General features: G+C 36.3%; 1 protein-coding gene across 2 annotated transcripts in view; it reads right to left on the reverse strand.

Moving 5' to 3' along the window:
* ME1 (malic enzyme 1) overlaps positions 1-27,722 on the reverse strand; it is a 154,318-nt gene that overhangs the window by 91,593 nt on the left and 35,003 nt on the right. For both annotated transcript variants that reach the window (XM_054630403.2, XM_077174877.1), the window contains exons 2-3: positions 23,812-23,945; positions 16,315-16,464 (exon numbers count right to left, since the gene is read on the reverse strand). In XM_054630403.2, coding sequence (XP_054486378.1) covers positions 16,315-16,464; positions 23,812-23,945 — 284 coding nt within the window. The remainder of the gene's footprint in view (positions 1-16,314; positions 16,465-23,811; positions 23,946-27,722) is intronic.

Below are 27,722 nucleotides of genomic sequence, written 5' to 3' on the forward strand. Positions count from 1 at the left end.
ATTTCTTTAACTGAAACACTTTTCTTCTGTAAAGTACTGTCTGCAGGTAGATACACGAGGTTGGTAAGAGGAACCCTGACTCACAGGTGTCAGCCACAAGAACACTCAGCTGGTATTACTGGGACTGAATTCACTGGCAATTCTACCTGCAGACAGCCATCAAAAGGTAGCATTACATGTGTTTTTTTTCTGTTCCATGAGGTTGTGCTATAGTTAGGGAAATTACCAACTGCATACGTTTATTTTAAGTGGGATAGGGCTGCAAAGGTAGCCAGCAATTTGGCTACCTAGCAGACATTATAGTTATTTTGGGGTTGTCACAGCACAGCTACAAGAAGAATAAAGCATGGGGCAAGCTAGATGATTTAAACAGGATTCATATCTACATGTATTTCAGTCTGGAAATATGACTGAATTATCCATTTCAGCATCATGTTAACGATAAAAATAAGCACTGTCATGCCAGTGATGCACACCCTGCTCTACTGGATGAGAAAGAGATGGCCTGCAGGATGTGCACTTGCACTTGTCTGACAAAGCACTTCAGGATGGGGCTGCTAAAGCAGATGGACAAGTAACACATATAATCACATGGACAGGTAATACATACAATCACATGGAGAAAGAAGCAAGACACAGCAGAAAAAAATATGGGAAAGAATATGCTGCTTGTTTTTCAGTGTACACATATTCACATTTCTAAGAAGAAAAGCAACTATGGGGAAGCAGGATTAAGTTCTCTGGCACACATTTTCAGAGCAGTCCAGGTTGGCAAGCTCACTGGAAAAGCAACTGTATGTAGGTTTTACAACACAGTGTGGTCCTTTCTATTTTAATTGGTATCTCAGTTATACATACTATCTTTTCTTGCAAGGCAAGAAGGCCAATCACCAAAACTGCGAGTTAAAACTGTTCTGAAGCTTACAGCCTCAGACCAGTGTTCTAATTAATGAGCTCATTTTGAATATGGTGCAGTGCAGATTCTCTTGCCTAAGCACATATGATAGAACTTGCCAAGCACATATGCAGAAGTGCTCATCTGGAACCAGTTTGCTCCAGTGAGCCCCCAGCTCAGCACTGGCTTATACCAGCCCAGCCAAAGCAAGCACTGCTAGTGACACCCACTGCAGCTAGCCAGAAAATGTATGAAACTACAGCAGAGGAATAATTAGACAAAGAAGTAACTATGCCTCCTTTCTTCTCATCACACCAGCAGTAAGACTGAAGAGTAAGGGGGGGAAGCCCACATGAGGACATCAGATCCACTCAACAAAGGGTGGATCTATCTTGGGTCACTGAGCTCACTCCACTGTAGCAAATTTTACCAGTTATGTGGAGGTCATTCTACAGCACATGATTTGGGTCTGTTTTATTAAAATTCTCATCTATGAGAACAAAGTCAACAGAATTAAATGGAGTATTTGTTTATTATGTTTCGAGGAAGCAATGATCTACCAGCAATGTATTTGTCTATTTTCTATTAAAGAACATTTTAGGAAAATGTGTCATTGTAACAGAATAATCCTTTCTTTCCTCTTCTTATAACAACAGGAGGCAATCTTAACATGTCTCAGAAAATGCCAAACATGTTGAATGAAAAGAAGTTCAGACTTTTCTCACAACCCTACATATTCAAGACTGTTATTTGAATTATGAACTGTACATAGAGTTACAGTAGAGGTGACTTCACTTCCCCAGGCAGCCTAAACCAACAAGCCTAATAATAATAATTAAAAAAAAAAGAAAAAAAAAAAGAACAGAAAAAAAATCTCAGGGGCAAGACAAAGTTTATTTCTCAGCCTAGACTCTTCCAAGCTTCTGCACTTGGCATGGAATAGGTAAAATACTTCTACTTCCCTGGTCCCCATTGAAATTCCCTTGTATTTTTAAAATCATAAAAAGCAATACAATACAAACTTTGTACTAGGAACTAAGAGTACTTATATCCTCCCCAAAGAACATTCTGCTCTTTTTTCACCACAATTCCAATTTTGACTGCTTAATGTGGTCTCATTTCTTCATATAAAATATCCTCAATGTTTTCATTACACCTTACCATAGGAGGTTCCTTTGCATAGCAAGACCACTGAGGCCTAATAAATATAAGAGAAGGGCTGATTTAAGAAACGCAGCTGTTGACAGCTTTCTTTATTTTCTTTACCTTTTCCTTTGTACAGGGATGAATTTCATTACTTTGCAGTACACAGGTATGTTTTTCCATATATAAAATAGTTGATGCTGAAATAGCAGCTGCTACTGACTGTCAGCCTGAATTCATCTGTGTTAAAGAAACCTGGGCTTTACATATTCTAGACATGGCATACTCAAATGATATTTAAACAGAAAAATTTGTAAGAAGAAAAACGAAGACAAAAACAAAAATCAAATAGGAAGGGAGCATTAAGCAAACAGCAGGTACCGCTAAAACCTCTGAAAGTGTGGAGCTATACATGAGTAAGATGTAGTTCATAAAAAAGTAAATTCAAGCAACATATGAATGACAATGAGAGTAAGATACTAATCCTGAAAAGACATAAAAGTTTATAAATATTATGTGTTATTTCATGCTTAGCATTTGGTTTTGTAAATGACTACTGATTACAAAATCTATTTTGTAGAGGACATCAAATACTCCAAAAGACAGTTGGCAGATGCTAACATCTGCCAACTCTATTTTGTTATACATAAAAGAATAATGAAAGCCTCCTATATTTTTATAGAGACTCAAATGCCCAATTTGGCATAAGAATGTAGGGAAATTATTAAAATACAGAAAAACACAGTCTTCATAATCCCTGTAAATGGGAAATGCTTATGTCAAGGGGTCTGAACAGTCTATCTTCAGCTACACGAGCAAACCAACATTTAGTTTTATTTTAAGAATCTCTTCTGAAAAACACTGTTTCGTGACAGTCTTTATCCAGTGTTGGCAGCCTCTGTAGCCTCCTTTCCCATGCCCAAGTCCATCAAAGCTGCTCATCAATCCCTAGTAGTGAGTGTCATGCTCCAATAGACACTACAGTTAAAAATAACATCCACAGAGAAGAGAGAAGTACATTTTGGACCACTTACAGAACCATAGAGTATCCAATGTGAATTAGCCTTTAAAGCTGGCAAGTGATAAAGTTAACCTGAAAGACAGCAGCTGTAAGCATGGCATTTGAAAATATGACCTCAGGGGAATTAAGTTTCAGAAAAGAAAGGATAAGGTTAGGAGAAATACAAAGTACATAACTCTAGTGACTCAAAGATTCAGATGCTGGGAAAATCTTTTAGTACAAATGTTAAAACATTATTTAAAAATAAATTCTAATGATAAAATAATTAAAAATACAACTGGGGTAGATAGCTACTTAAGATTATAATTTTCCTGATGCAAGCCCCAGTGAGTTGCAGTGCTCTCAATGCTGCCAGAAGTGAATACAGTATCCACACTACACTCAAGCCTGCCCAAGATCTTCAGCTAGAGTCCATGGCTCTGCCTTGTTTCTTTGACAAATGTCAATGGACACTGTGTGCTTCAAGGAGACTGATCCAGGTGGCACTCACTCAGAAGAGCTGGTTCAAACAACCCCATGGGTTCCAGGAACTTCCACATAAAATTCCTTCTGCCCACATCTTGGGTTTACTCAGAAAACCAACTTCAGGTCTCAACACATTCCCTCTTCCACCTCATGTGGGATTAGGGAAGCAGGGAACCAGGGGCTGCTATTCCACAATTTGCAACATAGTGATTTATGTAACTTGCTATAACAGTCCTGATACACCTGCAGCCGGGGCCAGATCACACAGACATTGCTCCATCTGCCCTTCTGCATCTGAAACCAGCTCCAGAGCTTGCATACAGCAGACATTTTCTAAATTGTAGCACAAGAGAGTGGGTGACAGTGAAAAAAAAATTACAAGCTGCCCATAGCAGTACAGACTGAAGGCAAATGACAAAAGAACAGAGACAAAACCTGCATCAGTCCTGTCTTACTACTTTTCTCCAAAAGGTCTGGACTTTTTCAACCCCTTGAGATTCTTGCTACCAAAGCATGTAATCTCTACATTATGAGTTTGAGTGTACACAGATCTTTGCAAAAAACATCTTTTTTTCTTGAAACATTTTGCTTTTACTCTGTAAAATGCCCACCAGATAGGCTCTAGAAGTGGGAAAAGAAGTCAAGGCTTTGGTGCAATAAAAAGCAACCCAATGAAGCAACCCAACCTCGACTGCTCTCATTCAACCCCCAAAAAAATTATATTGTAAAAATAATCAGAGTAACAGCATTACAAGCCTTGCACTGGAAAACTTTAAAACCAATTTTACATGGTACCAAGAATAATTATAGCTTGACACTTCACTAATAATCAAAAAATCTCTAGTTAATTTTGGAAACCTTAATGTTCACCTCAAACTATACTAAAAATACTTCATAGTAAAAACTTCATGGACTTAGTCATTGCAGACATTTTGCATTACTCATATAAAATACTCTTTACTGTATATCTAGATATCTAACACTTTTTCATTTAGTGCCTCACCTCCTCTACTTGCACAGCATTTTGTGGTCTGAATATCCAAACTAATGATGCATCCTTTTCATACAGAAAGACTAAATCAAATAATATTTTTATAGTCACTCCTTAAAACATGAATTTATCAATTTTACTATATTCCTAAAGTATCACTAATCTAAACAATCAGCTTAACCACACAGCAGCAATTCAATGGGATGTGTTTGTTTGCAAAGGAAAAGGCAGACTCTGCAAAATACTATGGTTTAAGCACTGGAGCTCTTTTGCTCCAGAAGCTACTTAAATTCCTCTGACAGTTGCTCAATAAATAACTTAATTACTTACACTCTAATGGGCACAAATAGAAGTATTTGAAGACTGTGAATGAGAGAACAGTTTATCAGAGCCAGACCCATTCATTTTTAAGACAAAAAATAACCTACTGTTCTGTTTCAATAGTTATCACGTTTGTATTATTTTATGCAAATGTTAACTGCGTAGAAAGCCATAAACAAACACATCGTGTTGCAATGCTGGTGATGCTTCTCTAAAAAAAAAAACACTTTTAAATGCTACTTAAACTGTGAAATACTCAAACAAGTGAGATCACTATCCTTATTTACTTCAACAACTTGTGCTGCCTTGGGTCATTGGAACATGGAAAATTTCCTGTATTTAGACAATAACATCCTTTAGGGCCTCTTAACTGACCTTTAAATCACCATAATTTGCTCTCAGTAACTATTAACCAGGATAAAAGTAAAGACTTACTAAAAAATGCTTATTCTTATGGCATATCCTACCAACTTCAATGCAAAAGTCACTTCTGAAATGAGACACCATCTTCCACCATTAGTAGAGCTGACTCTAACTGCTGAAAATTAAAACTCTGAAAAAGTACAAATCTCCCTTTACCATATGCACATTTTTAAAAATGCAAACAAGCTGATAAGCAGCCCTATTTCTGTACTTCCTGTTAAATTTACAGCATGAATGAATGTATGAGACAGACTGAATTTTTAGTATTGTGTTCAATAACAACTTTTAACATGGGGAAAACAGCTGCAGGTCCAGCTCTATATCAGACAGAGAAACTGAGAAGCAGCATGATTATTCTTAAGACTTATGTAATCTGATGTTAAAGTTCCAACACACCAGTTATTTTCTGAAATTTACTCACAGAAGAAGTATTAATATTTTTCCAGAAAAACCCAGGACATATATATTACCTATACAAAGTGGTTTTAATCGTAGGGATCAAATATATTTAAGAAAAAAAATATTGGTTTTCTGACACAATTAAAATTACTAGAAGCCTTCAACATAAAATTTGAGAAAATAATTATAATAGATGGAACCCCAAGGAAACATTTTGGGCATTAAAAATCTGTAATATATTAACCTCCTCCAACAGAGGCAAATAGCCTCATACTTTTCCTCCTTTTTATAAAAATTCAGTCATGACCCAATGTAAAGATTTTCATTTCATGAAGTCAGGGTCAACATTTTGGGAAAAAACACAGCATGCAACAATCCCAGCTAACACAACCTAATATTGCTGGTCTTCACTACACATACAGGAAACAAAGCACAGGACACAGAAAGGACCTAGTGAGGAGTCAGAGCCAGTCCCATGGGTATTCAAATATCATCATCTAGCAGTCACAACAGAAGTGTTTGTGAAATGTCATTAGGGGGCTTCCAGCCTCTTCAAGAGAATCAAAGCCTCAAGTTCAGTGTCAGAAAGCACACCAGCTTTTCTGAGGACGTTGCCTTTGGAAGCCCACATGGCATATTTTATGTCATCTTTCAAAGACGACATTTGTTTCACTCTAAGACTGAATGAACAAACCATTCACCAAATGACTGGCATTACAGCCACCCTCATGAAGAATCCCCTTTCAATGCATCAACTGGAGCATTGCTACATTCTATGTTAAGAGGCAAAGTAAAAGTAGAAATAGGCACATTTCTTGTAGAGTAAGGCAAAATGGAAATCTTTTTCAATACACTATTTTCTTAAGACTGACAAGTTCCCCATACTCATATACTAGTTATTCATGAAAAAAAAATATTTGAACAGAAAGCAAACCATGTTCCATATTTTCATTGCCAGAGACAAATATCTACAAGTCATGTTTAAGAAGCTTCTTTTGGATGACCAAGGGAAACTCTCAGACATACTGTTGCCTAAAACAGGCTGTATGAATAACCTGACCCTTAACATACAGTGCAGCAAGCCTGTAAATTCATATGTGCTTTCAATAAATCTAAAGAACACTAAGAGAAAAGTTAAAAGCAACCAAAAATACCCTCTGATACAATAAAGTTGTCATAATATTGTGAACTTTTGGAATGGAAATGTGCTGCTGTGTCTCTGTAAGCTGCATTACAGCTTCATCACAGGAACAGGAAGCTCTTCCTTTAGGTGGAAAATTCCACCAGAATGATAAAAACAATAGTTAATTTCAGTATACTAGAGTACTAAAATGAAGATGTGAGAGCCCCTAAACTCCCCTCTTCTTTAAGACTAAACAAAAATTCATGTTAAAAGTAGTCACTTTGGAAATTAAGAAGCAAAAATGTGAACTGGCTTTTGACCATCTTTGTGCCAAAGGCATGGGTTCTAATTCAGTACAAACTGAAGCTTGTTCTTCTTTTTTTGTGTTTCTCAGTAAATGTTTCCCTTATTTCTGCCAGTTGATTTAAGCCTTCTATATCACTGTCTGCCTTCAGCTGGAAGTCCTTGCTTTTCTTACAATAACAAATTGCTTTGTTTGGTTTATGCACATTTATCTATTTGATCTATGCTCCCAGCAGGCTCTTACCCACCATTTTCTAAAAGACAGTGAATTTCATGCATGTGGCTTAATTACCTAACAGTCATTAGCCAAAAAGCAGAACTGACATTCAGTGCCACCACTTAACTCAAAGAGCAGTGGTCAGGAGGTCAGATGCCTCACAAACCTTTTTCTCCACGCAGCTGCAAATTACATGATGTTACTGCTACTCTACAATAGATTCAGTAATGTTATTCTGACCTAGTATTTTTAAGTATATTATAATTAACACTGCTGACATTTTTAATTCAGCTGTGCCCATAAGAAAACAATTTTATGCAGCTGTAAATCTTTGCTAAAAAGGGATGAAAGTGCCTTGCAAGAAATAAAAGGGTCCACTTCTATTCCAAAACTTTTTTTTTTCTTGTCTTTTTCAGAAGCCTCCTATGCATATGGCTCTCCCAAATGGAGTATGTAAAAAGTTCCTGGACCAAAACATCTAGCTATAAATACAGAGAAACACAAGATGTATTACAACACACAATCATCCCATTTGTTATGCTCTTAAAGGCTGAAAATATTTATACTTTGTCTTCAGTTTTGATTTTTCATTTTAAGACTTGACTATCTATTTAGAAAGCTTGTAGATAGAGACAGAAAACTGTGATGTTAGAATAGCCAAGCTACTGCAAAGTTGCAGTGATTTTACGAGGGTTTTCCTTCCTCTTTCGGACTTTACCAAATACAGTTACAGGAATTACTGTAGGGTTCTTTTAAAAGCTACTAAATATCTTGTATTGGAAATGCAACAATGAGACAGTGTTGGACTGCTGAGTAATGACAGCATTTTGAACAGAGAAGCTGCTGAATGGGGAAGCAGGGGATTTGGGTGGTGCCAAAGGACGTGCAATAAATGTACAGAAAATGGGAGCTGGAGAAACTCCAGTGTAAGCACACCCCTAAAGGAAAACATCCTCTGGGCGTGGGCTGGAATATATACAGAATGAGCTAATAAAGCAGTGTAATGCCTCTAAATCACTGGCATCTCATCTGAATACTACTGGTACCTTGTTTTGCAGTATCAGATGATAACATCAGGAATTACTGGGGACATGGAAAACTCTTTGCATAGAAGGACAGAGTAGGATTCCACTATCTCAGAGAAGATCTCAATATTAAAACAAAACCCTGCACTAGATGTTTATCAGTCAAATATAACAGTTCTCTGCTACAAGCTCATGTTACCAATGCAAAAATCCCTGCTGCTGGTGATACCTAATTGTAAACACATGCAGCAACACCATTTATTTTTCATCCCACTGGTATCTGGAAGGAAGCTCTTTCCCTTCCATAGCATAGCTCTAGGAAGGGAGAAAGATACCCACACATTTTTCTTAGTACTTCCCAAGCAATGAATTGCAATGTGCTTGTTTTCTGTCACAGTTGTCTGTTTATTCATGTGACACAAGCTGCTACTGTCTGGGTTGTCCTAAATGAGTACTAGAATGGTCAGAATCCCAGTCCATGGAGATGGATACAACATGCAAACTACTGTAAAGAGCAACCTACAACTTCAGGGCTGTCCCAGAGCCACTCAAGGCAGAAGGGAGGCAACTATACCTATCATTCTGTACAAAAGGAAGGACATCATATGCAGACACTGCATGGAATTTGATAGGCTGTCCTTGAAAAGGTATTGAACTAAGGAAACCTAAAGTTCTCTTATTGAAAGGAAATGACTCTTAAGATTTGTTTTCAAAGTCAAATGATGTTGACAATTAGGAAACTAAAAATCTGTCTGTTTTACAGAGGCTGTTTCATGAGGGGAAAATTTTAGTAGATAAATATGGCTTGTATAGAGTTAGACAGAGCTAATAAATAGACCTCTCCTGTACTGTATGACCTGATACTTTAGTATTGCCAGTGGAATCTTTGGCCAAGTAAGGGTGTGAAATTGAAATAAAATCTCTGCTCTTAAAAGTACATTTCATTAAGGAATATACTGCTTTGGGAAATTGGGGAGCTTGTAACCAGAAGGCAGGCATAGAGTCAAAAATCTCCCAAAAACTCCAGGAAAATAGGAAGACATTGAAGAGTAACATGGTTATACTTTGATACAAGTCATAGTTGCTGATATGACACTGTAACATGCCAAAATAATACCTTATTTTAAAATGCAGATACATAGTTTATTTGTTGCAAAGAATATAGCCTACCTTTTATGTGGTATTGGCACTTGAAAGAAAATGTTAGTGAGAGTAAAGACATTTCACTTGGGATCATGTACTTTTTGTCCAGTCTTCTGCACGTAGATCCACAAGATGACTGTTTTAGTAAAGGAAACAAGAAGGTTCTAATAAATACTGCATTACTTACTGTCACACAAACTGTCTTTCCCATTTAGTGAAAAGCATCTGTATGAAACTTCTTTGTTTCAGAGGACTGTCTTAGTAGGATATAATGAAATGAGAAAGATAATCACATGCCAAAATCCACAGAAATAAGTTCCCATTAGCTCAAAGTGCAGATGCCTTTGAAAAGATAAATTTGAGTCCCCCAAATTTGTGGAGAAGGGAGAACACTCAGTTCTAACCTCACACAACAAATAGTAGAAATTATTTAAAAAATAACAGTACAAGCCAAATGAGGACAGGGATCCCCTGGAAACATCCAGGACTCTGTGAAGGAAGTGAACAAGGGAACAGAAAGGCATGGCCAGTATTTTAATTTTGGCCCTCTTGCTCAGAAACCACCAAGGATGTCTGTAGAAGAGCACTGAGTCTTGCTAGCAGTCTTCCATAGAAGGCTGTGTTAAGAATGACCAAACACTGACTGCTGCCAAACATTTTGAGAGTTATGTTTTGAGAAGGGATAGTCTCATTTCCTCCTGCTCACAGCCAAGATGTATTCCATCCAGAAAAAACAGAGCAATGCACCTACAAACTTAGGTCTGAAAGCCAGAAATTCCATGCTTATGATGTGCTTTAGGATAAAGCTTTTATGACTGTGATCAAAAGTCCCTGAAATATTACCTGCAGAAGAAATCATGTATGAAGTTTATGAGAACAGGAAGAGGCTAATAATAGATAAAGCTCCAACTCAGACAAGACTACATGGAAGAACAACTCCAAGTGCTACTTCTGTAAATACCACCCCCTCCAAGTACTGTAGGTTGTACCTACATGCAAGCACCAAGTACCTACAAAAACCATGGAGGATGTTCTATTTCATACTGCTAGGTCATCACTACCTACTCTCAGTTTGGCACAGGCTAATCATTCATGATTTTATCCTGAGGTGAAAGTTTAATAAAAAAATAAAAATTCACACTGTACTTAAATGGCGAAACATATTGCCAAAATATTATGAAAAACCACGAATTTAACAGTTCTAGAGAGACCAGATGACTACATGCATATAAACGGAAGAATATCATTATGTTTTCAAAAATCAAGACAGAACTTTTTTTCCTTCAATAACTTCTTACATGAGAAACTGGCTTAATATTTACAAAGCACTCTATGACCAAAATGAGGCCCACTGACATCTGTGCAAGGTCATCACACCTTTCTCTGCAGCACCACTACTGTCTGCTGACAGACCAAGTTAAATACATGTTGGGAACAATCCAGTCTACAAGACTGTCCAGGAGAAAAGAGGAGCTCAACACTCTGATAATTCTCCTTTTCCAGCTTTTCAGAGCAGAGCAAATATTTTGCTGGGAAGATTCTATTAGTCTTACCTTCAAGACACAGAAGCAACAGAATGCTAAGCAAAGTTTTAGCTTGATGAAAGTAAAAGCAGATCAGAATCATGCCAGAAAGTAAAATTACTGCATTCAATGACCTCAATGGCAAGGCTATACACAGGGAGAAAAAAAAAAAAGGAAAGAGAAAAAAGTTGCCTGGAATATGTCAACAGTTGTCATCTTCACAAAAGATGAAAGTGAAAAATGACCAAAATGTATTCCAAAATTCCTGGGTGACAAATTGCAACTGGCATCATGATGAGGCTTTAGAAGCCACTAAGAGAAAGGTTGTCTAAAATTAGAAGAAATGCTACAGGTATACTAAATCTTTGTTGAAATGCTACAAAATAATTTGCCACTCAAACCAGATCCTTCTGTAGAACAGAATTCGAACAGTTTATTTTCAAGAAACATTTTGCTGTTCTTTATGCCTTAATTGCAAAATATTTTTATTTCATATGCTGTCCTAACAGTCAAGACCTTACAAGAGATCAGTTAAAAAGCCTGCACATTTCCTTTTTTCCACTTACAGATTAAAATTCTATATAGTTTTCAGAAAATATTAGGAAAAATAACTGTGAAACTAGTGCTTTGTTACATTTTTAATATAATTTTATGTTACAAAATAATCACATCTAACTAAATGAAGATACTAATAAAATCCCTAAATAGACATATGTATACAAATATATGCTTATCTAGGGGAAGAAAAAACATCTAGATGTGCTGAAAGAAAACCTAAGGGAGCTGTTATACTGTTGAAGAAGTAACCAGAAATGTCTGAAATAAATCCAGACATCCTAATAGTCTCAATCAAGACAACACCACAGATCTGAAGGAGAGAGAGTCTCAGAAAACTTCCAGGAACTGAACTTTCTTGGCTCATGTGACCATGGAGTACTTGACAAGTTTCTGGCCTCCAGTAAGCAAAATCTGGTTTTTGAAGAGATTTGGATGCCACAGACATCCACTGAAATTAAGAAAAATAATTCCAATAAAAGCCTCATTAAAAACCACAAAAAGATTATTAAATGTATCAAGGGATCAACCTTGTGCTGGCAAGCAGACTGCAACTTCTGATGCCAAGGTCTAACATTTTCCATGTTCTGTCACAGGAAATAAATATTTCCCCATTCTCTATTTCTTTTCTTTATTAAAAAGTGATGCTATCTTGCAGCTGGCAATCTCAGCATGTAAATATTTGTCAACAAAAAAGAACTCACATTTGCAACATTTGCATTCAATATCGTGCATCCGAATCATTGTAAATGTAAATACATAAAATAAATGTAAATAAATACATTCTTTTTGAGAAACATAAGGAAAAGAAAGGGTTAATTCTCAAATTTGTATGTGCTGAGTGACTACACACTTCAGTGAGGAGGAAATCTGGTAAATAATTTCAAAGCTGACATAATTTGCCTTTTAAGAGACTGCACCAGACCCAATAGAGCTGCTTTAAAAATGGTTCCTAGTCAGCCTGATAGTCTGTGCCTGCATTGGGAAATTATTTCAGAGAACTCTGCCATGCCTGTGTAACTGCATCAGCAACCCAGGCTTGCTCTGATCATATTCTGATTGAAATGGCTTTTCCTTCTAGGAATGGCAATATATAAACAGTCACCTAACATTTTAACAACGTCCAAAGTCTTCAGCATAGCAGTACTTGGCAATTATACCTCCCTTCTCTGAATGCTGAGTTTACACAAGAATCTAAAACTCCTGGGTGTTCTCTATACAATGTAAAAAGTTGATTTTGGATTCTTAGAGGAAATTTCCATTGAGCTTTCCCATATTTATTCTTGTTGGATGAAAGAACTGTTGTATTTCAGAAATCTATTTACAAAAATAGATTCTTTCTTGGTAAGTAATCAAAAGCTGTCATATCTATGTACATGCCTTGTGCAACTGAAGAATTTTTTCTTTAGGAATTTAAATGATGGAGAGAAGCTCTGAACCAAGAAGTGATCTAATAGAGATTCTGAGATAATGTTTTTAATGATAACATGAGCATTACAATAGAAGCAGAACATCATTATATTCCCAGTATAAGTAACCTTCTATCTGTACAGGTCCAAATTCCTTCTCTGACCACCTCTCTGAAGGATCCTTTATTCCCTCATCCCCCTCAACAGTTAGGAAGAAGACCATACAGACTGGTCTTCTAAATTATGTTTACGTAACAATGTGGTGTAGGTAGGTGCACGTTACAGATCTGCTATCAGATCTGTACTGTTTGCTTCTATAATAATACTCTTCATTAAACTGGTGGATTTAAAGCTGAATATTCAGAGTAAGTAATGCAATCTTGAGTTGAGTCCCAATAGTTGACTATTATAAAAAAATGTCAATTATACAGATGAGCTTCAAACCAGTGAGTCAAGTTACTTTGCAGCTGCTTCACTTGAGAAATGATGCTTAATCAGATGGTCAGCTAGTCAGCCGGTCAGCCATGAATGTTTATTCTAAAATTGCAAACTATTGCTTCAGGATGAAAACCTTTTCCTGAGCCAGAGTCCTTCTGTGACTGTAAGCACATCATGTGAGCCCATAAAGTCTTCTAAAAACACATAAGGGAGTCACAGAAGATGATCTCATTTAATGATTCCATGAGAAACCTGCTTTTTCAACTCTAAATTAATTTTGCTGTTCCTTGCCTCAAGAGATAACTTGCAAGCCAGGCACTTCAAACTCATTTCACAAGGTAAAGAAGTATAATTGAATATTGGAAAACATTCTTACAGACATAAACTAAATATGATGCTGCTTTACAAACTGCAGTGAGAAATACGATCTGCAGCAAATGAGTAATTTTTAACTCATTTACCTCCAAGTCTGTTTCTAATGGGATCTGTATTAAACTATGAAATAGCAAACAGTGGGAAGAGGCAATATTAAAAAATATTCTGAAATAAAAAATCATTGTGAAAGAAAAACAATCACTTCTCTGTAAAGACAGCACTTACATATGAGTCAGCATAAAGCAGATACAGACAGTTCTTACAGAAAATACATTTTTTTAAAGTATGATCAGATTATACCTTGTTCCTCGATCGCAACTTCTTGAAAAAAAAATCCATCAAAATTGTAAGATGATATAGCCTGAACTAAATCTTACATCTTTTACTCCTTTTCTCCTGCAGAATATTAAATTTGATGTTTATATTTTCTTCTCCATCCATCTCATGAAGGATGCTGTTTATGAGGTATGCTGGTATATAAGGCTTAATGCTAACTAGGATGGTCTAGAATGCAATTTTAAACTAAATTATATTGATTGCTTTGCATAGTTGGTTGGAATAATTTAGAAAATCTTTTTCTCAGGGAAAAAAACTTATCTCTAATGGTGCAGTGGAAGACTGCATTGTGGGTATTTTCTTAAGCAGGAAAGAGTCTGTTAAAGATCATAGAACCACAGAATGGTTTGGATTGTAAGGGACCTTAAAGATCATTTCGTTCCAACCCTGCTGCAAAGGAGACATTGAGGTGCTGGAACACATCCAGAGAAGGGCAAAAAGGTGATGAAGGCTCTGGAGCACAAGTCGTGGGAGGAGTGGCTGAGGGAATTGGGGTTGTTAAGCCCTGAGGAGGCTCAGGGTAACCTTATCACCCTGCCTTATCAACTGCCTGAAAGGAGGTTGTAGCCAGGCAGGGGTTGGATCTTCTGGCAGGCAATGAATGACAGGATAAGAGGAAAGTCTCAAGCTCTGCCAGGGAGTTTCAGGTTGGATATCAAGAATAATTCTTAACTGAAGAGGTGGTTAAGCATTGGAACAGGCTGTCCAGGGAGGGGGTGGAGTCACTATCCCTGGAGGTGTTCAAGAAATGTGCTATGGTTTAGTTGACATGGTGGTTTTCAGTCAAAAATTGGAGTCAATGACCTTGGAGGTCTTTTAAAAACTTAACAATTCCATGACTCTAATTAAACTCGGTGTTTTTCTCCACAGATGCTTCACACATCTGGGAGAAAGGGAAAAGTATGTGCATGGGCAGAGGTGCTCCTTGTGAAATATTTTACATGCAAAGAATATCAAAATGAGGAGTAATGAGACCAGTGTAAGCAAAGACTTAATTTCCAGACACATTTAGCACTTCCTGGAAGGCCAATAAAATCACCACGGTGGTAAATACAGGGGCAGAAAAAGGAGATGACTTCTCGTACTAAGGGAGGCACCTAAAAGCCATGGATCATTACATAGGTTTAAATAAGGATTCTTGAGGTATTTTTGAACTTTTTAATATGCACAGAAGTGGGAATTCTTGTTTTCTGCAGTTGACCAGATGGTCCTGACTCATTATATCAGTCACAAGGCCAAAATGATTCTCACATTAAGGACAAAACCTTGAAGCCATAAATCTCTCTGAAATATTTCCTGCTGAGGAATTTGTAAGCAGTCATTTGTTCCCTTACATCTTCCAAGCTTCTTACTTTTGATCAATGCCTTCACTGTAAAAAACCTATTTCTGTTAACAGCTACAGCTCATTTATCTCTTTCTTTGCCAGAAAATTCTGCAGAAGGCTCCAAGTTTGCACATGAAGGCAGTGACACACACAATGTTCTCAAACAGCAACTCACACTTGGTGAGTTGATGTTCAAGAGGCAGAGTGAAACAGAAGTGTCCATCCTTCTTTCATACCACTTCCTCATCATTTTATAAATACAGATATTGTACATAGAATAAAAACACTCCAGTAACCAACATATGAAGCAAGAAATCATTAAGCAGTGAAACAGGCACTTTGATGATTTGTGATAATTTTTAAGATATCAGTAGATACACATAGACATCCTTAGTTTGTACACATATTGTTTGAACGTATATATATGTGTGTGTGTGTGTGTAATTTATACAGAAAAAAGTCTTTGTTTTTAAGTTTCTAAGACAAAACTAAAACTAAAGTTCCATTCTTCTCCTGTCTTCTTCTAATATGCAGCTAGGATTCTAAGCCAATATAATAGTAACACTATCCAATATATATATAGTATATATACAGTACATATACTATACTGATTATAACTATTAAACTATACAGTTTAATAGTTATAATCAGTCAATAAGATTAAAAATCTACTCATGTTTTAATGCAAATCAACCAACCCTTTGCCTTCTTAATGCAGATAAGAAATGCACAAATTATTGCTTAATGTGGACAAAAAGTGTAGCTTGGATGATCTCAATTACTGCAGTTTTGGTTTACATGCAGCTGGTAAAAAGCCCCTACAGAAATTTGCCAAGAGGAAAATAAGATTCAATTACTTTTATTTGAAGTATAAACTCACATACCTTGGCCTCCGGAATGCTAAACCATATTGTTGGCAAGCCAGTCCCACAGTGGGAGTATAAACAATAGGCATGAACTTTTCAATGTCAGAAGCCAGCACTTTATAGAAAAGCTTTTCATTTCGATCCTGAAGACTCATTAGCAGCATGTATCTGTGGAGAATTACATAAAATTAGACAGACATCAAGGGAACATATAAAGTAGATTTAGAAATAAATTTGGTGTTTGGATAGTTAAAATTATGTTTGTTCTATAATAGCCTATGTCTTATTGAAAATTTTCAAATTCCTCCTAGTCTTAACAGCACAAATGGTTCAGACACAAAGTATAACAAACTGGTTGACACAAAGAACCTGAAGCCATCACAAAATTGTCAAACTCTACATACTCAGGAAGATAATCCCTCTCAGGTATAAAACACTGTGCTGCAATTGAGGATTTAGTCTGTCAGAACCTTATCTGTGTATATCAGTTGTTCCACTTGAAATGAGACCAGCATTAAATATAACTTAAACAAGCTTACACACTTGCCCAAAGAAAACAGAACTAAAAACATTAAGCTTTGCATGCTCTTTCCTAGATAGAAATTTATCTTAGATCCAGACTAATACTTCAAATAAATACTGAAAAACAAAGCTTTTGAAAACAAAGCAGACACACATGGCCTCTCATCCCTTAAGTCTATGTTTGACTTGAAACCTGCAATGTTATATCTACTAACTAAAAGTAATTTTGCGGAAGGTCTATATTTATTTAAAAAGAAAACCAATGAGAAAAAAAAGAACCATATAAACAAGACTGAAAGAAATCTTGAACTACTTTTTGGTACCATCACACTTAGATTGAATAATTACATTACTGTTTCAAGATACCAATCAGGAAGCCAAACTCCAGGGCTGAATGTGACAAATTACATCAGTCTATGAGAGACTTCAAGTTATACCAGTTCACATAGGTATGACTGTCACTTTGTGAACACTTAAAATTTAGAAATTTAGTGATCTTACACCTTACCTGTCTATTCACTAGTTTTAGCAATGTTAAGTATTCCTGTAAAAAATAAGTAGTCTTATATACCAGTAGGCTTATATAAAATCTTTAACTTACGTATACAATTTATGTAGTTTTTTAAATTTGCAATGGATTACCAATTACTTGCACTCAAACAGTTTAATATGCCCACCATTTTATCACACAAGTGTTGAGGATACATATAAAACACATTCCTTCCAAAAGCCTAGAGATTTTTGTACTTAACTATTATTAATATGAACTTTCCTTCTGCATAGTTAGGCATCACATGCCCCAATAAAATCCAACTCATTCTTTAGGAAGACACAAATGTAGTCAGGTAACCAAAGAACAGCTTAGTAAATCTGAACATATTCCATTCAAGTTTAGCTTGCCTATCCCTGTCTATCAGGGAAGCACCCCTATTGGGATCTGTTCTGTAAACCTTCAGCCAGCACTAGAGGCAAGGCAAGTGAAGCCAGTTTGGCAGTTGGTGACTGTAATGAGGTGACAGAAATGAGACAAAAGAATATCCCTGCCCCTGTGTCATGAAGGGTATTTTAGACCCTAAACAGATAAAGATCTAGAAACCAAAAAGTTGCAGTTTCTCTAAATACCATCACCATGAGGCAGCTGGAACCACCTTCCATCATACACATTAGTTTTGAATGTTCTCCAAGGTTAAATTATATTCTGCTCTTGCAATTCTCAGCTACAAATATACATACATATACACTAATTTTCTTTCATATTATTACGTTTCCCTAGAGCCTTTCATTTTCCCAGTATTTCATTATGATATAGCACATATTGCAATGTCCTTGAATTCTCAGAGCATTTTCTTTATTAAAACCTTTCTCCTGAGGATGGACTATCCCAGCATTTATCCTGAAATACAAGTTCTTGCACATGTAGTTGTAAATACACATGAAGACTTTCCTTTTGTTACTAGAGAACATTTAAAGTGATGTTAGAGAATATCATGCATATTTTTGGCCCCCACTCTATACTGGACATTTCAACAACATGTGAGCCACAGCACCATTCCTAAGCAGTTGCTGAAGTTTTTTTTTAATCAATTTCTTTTAAAATGAGGTGTGGCTTAATAGTATAAAATACCTTTTCATCATCATTTCTTATTACTCAGATCAAGCCTAGATTTTAAACGGGGTAAAGAAATTTTACAAAAGAAACTAAAAGCTTGGCAAAAGGCTCCCTTGGGGCTTCAAACGAAAAAGCTGCAGTTTTAACCATTTTTTAAAACTCTCCACTTTGTTTTTACTGTAGTATAGCGTTAAACTGGGGATTTATTTTCTTATTTATATTTATCATGCCACTTTTATATTCATGATATACTAAAGAACTTGCAAAAGGAGTAACTGCATACTACTTATATTTTCAAATATTACATACTTGATCATATGCACATAAGTATAAGAAATACTATTATAAAGTGAAAAACACTTCTAGGGAAGTGCAATTTTTATCAGGCTTTTTAAATGGCAGGTATATGTCTTCCTTCTCAGCATTGCAATTTGCTTAGTTAAGGGCATCAAATTTCTCAAAAATTCTTTCTAATGGGAAAACCAAAAATGCTTCATACTCAATGTAGGTTGTTTATAATGCATTAGACAACAAGTATGCATCTTCTGGCAACATCCAAGTATCTACACAACTAAAACCATGAAGTGCCTTTCACCATTGTGTTTAAAAAATACATTTAAAATTCAGCATTTAATGGAATCTTTTACTGAAACTCATATTTAATCAAAAACATAATGAAAACAACTAATAAAACAGTGAAAACAATCATTTGTGCTATAAAAAGGGAGAAAAGTATTGTCTGTCCTCAGACAAGGAGTCTTGAATAAAGATTTCGGAGAAAAGTTTCAGAGGACAAAAACCAAGGTCTGGCAAGTCAGACAGAGGAAACTGCCAAGCATTCAAATTTCAGCATGTCACCCTTCTCCCCTGGCCTGTATTTCACCTAAGAATATTTCATACTAGTCTGCTACTATGAAGGGAATGAAATACACTAGCAACCAAAGGATATAACCCACATATCATCCAAAATCCCAAAGAAAACTGATATAAATATCAGAAAGTTACTGATGATTCTTAGGATAACTGGCCCAACTATCACTGGCATGCACTTTACAAGGCCAAATGGAGAGGTGAAAATAGAACAAATCCCACTTTTTTTTTCTCTTATCTTGAAAAATATGAGAGTAAACAAAGAAGGTGGGAGGAAAGGCTATTATTTTTAACCTGTGTAAGACACTTAGCTCTATTACTCTGCTTCATCAGTATTTATATAAAAATTCATTAAAAACAGAGAACTTTAAGAAAAAAAACAAAATAAGACCATCTTCTCTGGAAAAGCCATTTGATGGCCCCTCTCTAATGTTAACACATCCAGTATAACGTTTTACAGCCTGACTCTTTGAAGAAAGAAAAGCTCAGGCAGAAGATGCCACCGTGCCAGGAGCAACAATTTTGGTATCAATACAGAGCAAGAAGAAAGACAATTAAGAACATACAGGGAAGAAAAAAAAAATTACTTGCAGAATCCATCACAGCTTTTCCAAATTAAGCTGGAGGAATAGAATTTTTTCCTCTTACTGGTGTCCTTTTTGCCAGGCATACCAGGCAATTGACTTGCTGCTGTTCCACATTCATTTTGTATATGAACTCTTGGTATTTCAGAGTACAACAATTTCATGCTACAAGTTCACAAAGGCATTTCAGCAGTGCCAAAACATGTCATGCCAGGGCACTAGCTAGCAACTTAGCTTTATGAATTTACACACACCCTCTTTCCAAGCAAAACCAGGCCCATCTTACCAATGTAAAATGCTGCCATACACAGCATTAATGTTTCATCAGATGATTCCCTTCTGTCTAAGGTATTTAACAGCTTCCACTCCTGCAATATCTAAATGCTTGTACTTAATCTTTGGTTCTTGGACATAAAACACACAAGTACACACCTACTGCCAAGCTCCAGAAGGAAGACAACAGCCTCCCTTCACCTCTTCTCAATAACTGTTTCTATGGGAGCAAAGACTATGCCAGATGCACACTGCAAGAAACATGGGAGTTTTCCTGAAATTAGGACATTTACACTCAGTAGAAGACAATAACTGCTCTTATGCAGGATTGTCCTTGAGCACCTGCCTTTACAGGGAGCCCCTGAGATTTCAAGTTCCAGTTAAAACAGCCAAAGCTTCTGACATTCTTCATCAGTGAAGAGATTCAAGGAACAATTGTGTCAGGATCACATTCACTCTTTTTTAAAATTCTTTGATAGGATTATAAACATAGGAGGACCAGAGTTCACATATTGCCTTGAGGACTAAGCTCACCACATGTAATGCACATGTTCTGCAAGCAGGCTCTTTATTGACATACTCCAATGAAATTGTCAGACATTTGACTTACAAACACTCCTGCAAGTCACATTTTGCACATGCAGATTTTTGCACTCTCAATTCACAGACAAATTTTACCTACAAAGGAGCCCAAGATGTCAATGTTTACAATCTTAAAAGGAAGTATCTTCTTCATGCAAATGTTATCAAGTCTTTTCATCAGTGGTCTCAAAGGTAGACCTCTCCATGTAACACAATGTTATTTTGCTAAAAAATTAGAGAAAACATCACAGCTATATAAAGCCCCAGTAACACATGAGGACAATATTTTTTTATCAAAACAAAGCATGACATGAATAGTCAGTTGAGATCTGCTGGGTGTTCAGACAGAGTATAAATATGATTTCTTAAAGAAAAAAAATTTGCTTGGGGGGTACTTGTGGATTTATATAATTTAATATTCTTAAGGGACAACCTAAATTAATTTGCACAATTTGCATCAATCCAAGATTATCCCTGAGAACTTATTTCTTAACTACTATGGACCTGAGTGATGAAAGCATACACTAGCTGAGATTGGAAAAGAGATTGCTTCATCTGAACCCCCCCTCAAAGCAGAGACAACTAGAGCAATGTGCCCAGGACCATGTTCAGTCAGGTTTGGAGTAACTCCCATGGATGGAGATCTCACCACAGTTTCTTCAGCATTACAAATGGGGCCACAATATTTATTCACACTGTAAGGGGAAGGAGAAGATTCAAATATTTGAACCATTACAAAATTACAGCTGAGAAAATAGCACAGACACACATCACAGAAAAAACTGCAAAATAAACATAGCTTTTCACTTTTTTTGGATGTTAATTACTAAAACATTATTTGAACTATTCTGACTAGTAGACACATTAGTGAGAAAAAACCTAACTTGTAATAGTTTCAAGTTATTTCTGTGAATATTTCTCAGTTGAACTGCATCACTAAAACCGAATTAATAAGAATAAAACTGCAAAGCTGCACAGTACAATATAACCTTTATACTAAAGCAGGAATTACAATAAAACTGGCTTTATAGTACAAAATGGCAAGCTACAGTCTAATGTTCAAGACACATGGATGGAATAACTTAATGTTAGTGCTTCTGTTTTACAGATGTCTGGTCACAGGAGCAGGAAACAAATTTCTTCCTGACCCAACTATGTACTTGGAAAAGAAAAAATGCCAAAGAAAACTCATAGGTGGGAAATAATGACACTAAGTTTTTGTTTAATTAAGTATTTACAGATCTTAAAGTTAACAGGGGCAGTTTTGGAAGAATATTCTCTGAAGCAAATGTTTGTGGTTACATTTATTTATAACCACATTATATTTCTTTATACTTTTGTATTATTTTTTTCTATCATACATGGATTAGTTACACTTTAGAAAAATATTTCCTTCCCCACCCCCAAGACAGACAGGTTTATCTTTCCTCACTTTTTGACACAATAAAGATAGCTGCAAAGTATTGACACAATACTTGGAGACAATTATTTTTGTTTTATTATTCCCAGTGCAACCAAAACTTCAGCATACAGTGTTTTGCTGCAGTTCAAAAGGTACATAATTCAAAGTTTCAATACTCTGTCATTTAAAACTGATAGATTAATTCTTTCTTCCTTCCTGAAGAAATTTTTCATTTTGGCAAAAAGCCACTTGAATAGCCAGAAATTTTTGCTAACAAAACCAAAGAATTAAGATACTAAAATACTGCTATGTTGAATAGCTAGATCTGTGACATTCCATCTGTGATGTTTTGAGAAGCAGGAGTGTTTTTCTGCTATGACCTGAAGTAGAAGCAAAATTTTTCCTAGTTAAAAAACACATATAACAATAGGGTAAGACCTTTTTTCCTATTGTTTTCAAGCTATAGGTGAAGAGAAATTCTGGCAATTCAAGCTGAAACAAGCAGTTGGAACTGCTTTAAATGTCCTGAAACAAGAAGCTGTATTATGAAGGGACTACCTCAACACAGAGTTAAAGAGGAGATGGGGACAGAAGGACAGAGAAAGTTTTCTCCTATGGTAACATCAATAGTTGAATCAGGGGGCTTCATGAAATTTTACACTTTTTTTACACTATATGCAGGAACTCATAAATATCCAGCCTGGGAAGCTACTACTCTGTCATAATAACTAATAATGGCCTTCCTGAGAGCACTGGAGAATAGTTAACCTACAAAAGACACCACCACTGCAAGCTCTTCACTTGCAAGGAAGGCTGTCCTCATCCTATCCTGACTCCATAAAAAACAAAAGTTTGGCAACTTGAAATTGTAAAAAAGCCTTGTCACCAACAGATGGGTACCTAGAGGCCACATATTACATACTGACAGGAAGACATCCCATGACAGAAAAGAGTAAGGCAGAGGAGGAAGAAATGAAGAAAGAGTCCTTTGTTCTAGAGCCTATAAAATACAATTTTTTAGGAAAAAAATTTAGCATTCATAAATATTTAAAGCCCTGTTGTCGTCTTATTGTGAAAGCCCCATACCTTCTTGGTGATTTTTCATGGGCAGCTCCTCACAGCACTGACTCCTCCTTCAACACAGCCAACAAACTCCAAGTCTCACCTCAACCTCTTAACTCACTCTTTTGTAGCACTCTTCTTATTGGACACAGCTGTGGCCTATTAAAGGCAGGCCTGTTCCTAATATTTGGTGATTAGCACAGCTGCAACTCCTCAGGTGTGAGACTACCTTCTGCACTATTCTCTTACATTCTATCCCTCCACAAAGCCCTTTCCAGATTTCTTCCTTAAAAATACCTAAGCACAGCAATACTATGTTAAATATTAGTTATATAACATTTTACAAATGTACTATTTTTTAATGCATATGTATCTATATGCATGTAAAGTCATTATTGACTTTTAGTTTCACATGAGTTCATTTGCTTCCAGTGACCTTTATCACCTGCTGATAATGACCAGTATCATTTCGTTATCAAAGAAAATTCATGTGAACAGCTCTGGAAGATTAGAATTTTAAAGTAGGAGTTGATTTTTTTTGAATGTGAAAGAGAATTTTTTATGAAAGTTACTCATAAATTGTTGAGTAGAATGAAGTTTCATAGCCATACCTGTCTAGGTCACATGTCAGCCTTTCAAAATTCTTGAGAATTGTATAAACCTGAGCGTCTTGACCAAGAAAGCAAGGTGGCAATAATCCATGAATATTCAATTGTTGCCTCTCCTCCAAGGTAAAAGCCATGCCCTAAAAAAAAAACAAAAAGAAAAATATAACCCATGTATAGATGTACACAAGAGATAATTAATTTAAGAAAACTTCTGCAGCAAATCATAGCCCAGGTAAAGTCAGCATCATAAAATCTATTTAAAATTAAACAGAACTTAGAACAGTGCAATTATTTTGGGAAAAAGGTTTTATTGAGCCATAAGAAGACCTGTACAGATACAACAACTCCATCTCAGCACAGAACAAGTTAACATCTCCTGACACCACATGAGTAGCACCTGCAAAACTGCTAAGTTACAACTGAAGAAGAAAGCAGCCATACATTCACTCCACTCATTTTCTGCTTTTAATGAGGTCTGCCTGTCCAAAACATCTTCAGAAATTACCCAAGCTACTGTAAGAAAGGTGGTGCCTTTTCAACAGAAACATGACCGTGGGTTTAGCACACCAGCATCAAGCATTCTGGCTGCTGAAGCTTTACTCTGCTGTGGTAACTACAGCCAGTTAGTTGGTTACCTAGACAGGTTCTTTTTTGTTTCTATTTTTGTTGGTTTTTTTCCTCAGAAACAGTCACCTCATAGGGTTTATTCTTATGGAACAAAAATATATTACAAAAGCTTCCTGTATCATACTAGGATACATTTCATACACCATTTTTAATCTAAATTTTGAAGTGGTTATGTGACTGTGACGTGGAAAAAGTAGGAACAAAGTCCTAAAGCAACCCAGCACACTATCTGCTCTATAATTACATTAATCAAGTTGTTACCTTAAGTGAAATGAAGACTCAAGAAAAAGAAATATCTTATAATGAACACTTTACAAAACATCAAATATTTCCAAAATGTGTTTCTCCTTTCCTAGACAGGAAATGAAGGGAAACCAAGTTTAATAAAGATCAGTAACTGTTTTGCTGTAGTTCTCCATGTATGCAAGATTTCGCTTCCAAATGTGTACACAAAGGCTGCATTTTTTCCCCTAATGAACTTTCTGTGACCAGATAGGTCATGAATGTCTTCAGCTGCTATCCCATCTTGAAAAATCATGGAAGAAGGAAGAGTCAACACTCATCACAAGTTTATTCAGTGTTGATCCCTTTTATCTCCACTAGACTTTTTTGGGCTTAAAAAAGCCACGTGTGCTCATGCACACTTCAGAATCAGTTCCAAGTGACTGGACTTCAGGGAGCTGCATAGTTTTAATGGATCTTCTAGTGCTAGTAGTAAAGTGACAATCCAGTTATTCTCTGCAATTCTCCTTTCCCCTGTTTCCATTAGTCAAATGGAATGAAAAAAATTTTTGAATGTCTGTGTTTGGCTTTACGTTAGGAATAAAATATGGCCTTTAATTACTATAATAGGGTTTCCCCCCTTACTGGAAAATATATCTTATTTTAAAACAAACACATGTGTTACATCTTGCCAAATGCCTTTTTTAAAGAGTACTTCATCTTGGAATAGTCTGTTTTCCATGTATTACTACAGCTTTATAGTAAGTGTTAATTTCTTTGGTTACTACGAAAACACAGCACCCACCTACACCCCTAGGATTTATATGGTTAGAAAATCCTTTACTTGAATATTGCTCTTTGGCACAGATATTATTAATTCTTCAAATTTCCAGGATGAAATGTTAATTCTTTTCTTTCCCCCTCAGATCCCACATTTACTCAGAAGAAAAGAATTATTATTAAAATATATCACCTGATAATTTAATAAGAGAAGGCCATTTTATGAAATAAGTGTATCCTATTCCATCTGCTTATAATAGGGAATACTTTAACTATGTACAATTTATGGTTTATGTCTATATTTCTTGCACTAGCCTCGGATTTTCTTTTCTACATAAAAATTCTTATTTTTTCCTGTTTGAAGTGTTGTTTCTCAGCCATCCAGCAGAGAGGGCTCTAGGTCCAGCTTGGTTTACACACTCCTTTCTCTCCCAGAGATGCATATTTTGTGCACACCTGGATGGGACAGACTTCTGTCATCTAGCATCCAAACTATTATAAACTACGTAGCTATTTTTATTCTGTAGCTTGTATTACAAACAAATTTTTAAAGAACAACAGTCTGACACTCTAAAAGCAGCATAAGAGCAACAGAGCACAACCATAAATATTAGCCTCTGCCAAATTAGTTTTGATTTATTCACTGCTTTATGCTTCATATACATCAAAAAGATGAAAAGTATAGTTATTATCAACCTTCCCAGTTAAGAGTATGCAATTCTTCAAGAGCTGTATTTCATATGTTTCATTAAATGCCCTGGTGTGCTTTTGGCAAAACTAAGTTATTCTTCAGCCCCCTTATACCTTCCTTTCTCAAAGGTCAAAACTTTGGTTAATTTACTTTATTGCTCTTTACATATAAATACTCTTTCAGATTCTCAGTTTTACACAGAAAGCTGAGTTTTCAAGAAATTTAACTCACTGCAAATACATTTAATTTTGAATTTGTCTCTCCATTTGTAATGTTGTGACGTTTTGCAATTGTAGCAGTGATTTCTATTACTGCACATCATTCAGGACTCTTTCATTATTTAATGTCTGTGGGTTTATCAACTCCACTCTTAACTGTCTGTCCTCTGCTCATAACCTCTAATCTCCCAAAGCCCCTCATCTACAATGTTGGTGTAGTGCAGTTACACATACATCAATATTCTTCTTCATCTGCAGTACTGAAAAAGCACAAAACAGAATAAACAGCACAGCATTATCTTGTATCAGACAGCTTTTTGCACTGGCTTTCAACTGAATTTTCAAGCGGTGCTTGAAAAGACAGACAGCATATTCAAAATACTTCAAGAGCCATCTCAGCCTCTATTCACAGTGAACAGAGACAAGTTTCCTCTCTTAATATAAACTAGATTGCCCTGACACAGTTTTTCTTCAGATAGAATACTCAAAGCTCATATAATTGCTAGGTTTATATAAACCTCTCTAGAAAAAGAGAGCGTACTAAAGCAATATGTGCATCCTGTCCATGCACTAATGAGATTCAGCTTTACTAAAAAGGCAGCCAGTATTCATTGCAGGGATCCTTCTCCAATTTCTCCCAAGACCTAGCCATCTTTTGTTCTAGTAAATCAAAACTTTCATTTTTAAAAACTCCAACTCATTTGGAAGAATAGCTCATCTCCTCCTGTTGGCCTCACTGCAGGTGTGCCACAGAAGTATTAGCCTAAGAGCATGTAGAAGGAGGCTGGGTTAGAAGAGGAAACTATGCCCACATCCAAGGTTCTCTGTCTCAGTGACTCTTTCATCAGTCTCTGGAAGGGAAAAATCAAGGCTCATAAGACTTCAGGGCTTCAGGAGACAACCACCAACTTGAGCAATACTCCAGCTCAAGTACTCACATGTATATTTGACCTCCTGTACCAGTGAAGGGGGAATGAAGAAATGAGGAGGAAGCTGAAAAGGTATAGCAAGGATGTGTATCTGGAAGTACCATAATCTCTGAATTGCTGGTCTAACATACTGCTAGAGGAAAATTACAGGCTCCAGAGTATTTTGAGGATGGACAAGCAGGTTCGTCACTGTCTCAGAGTCCATCAAAAAGGAAAATAATCTCTGTTAAAAAACTCATTCTGTATATCTAAATCATAAAAGCACAGTGAACAAATTCCAACAATATTGTGTAAAAAAGTCTGAGGGACCCAGCTATGCTCAACATCTGCTGCCACAGCTGGAAAGAGGAGAGGTGGCACCTTGCCACTCCTTGCAGGCTCTCACCACAGCAGCTGGTATCCCTGAGCAGAGGCCAGGGAGTGCTCTGCCAGACAAAGCTCTGAGAA

Source organism: Agelaius phoeniceus, chromosome 3 (genome assembly GCF_051311805.1).
Source record: "Agelaius phoeniceus isolate bAgePho1 chromosome 3, bAgePho1.hap1, whole genome shotgun sequence".
In the NCBI taxonomy this organism is placed as follows: Eukaryota; Metazoa; Chordata; class Aves; order Passeriformes; family Icteridae; genus Agelaius; species Agelaius phoeniceus.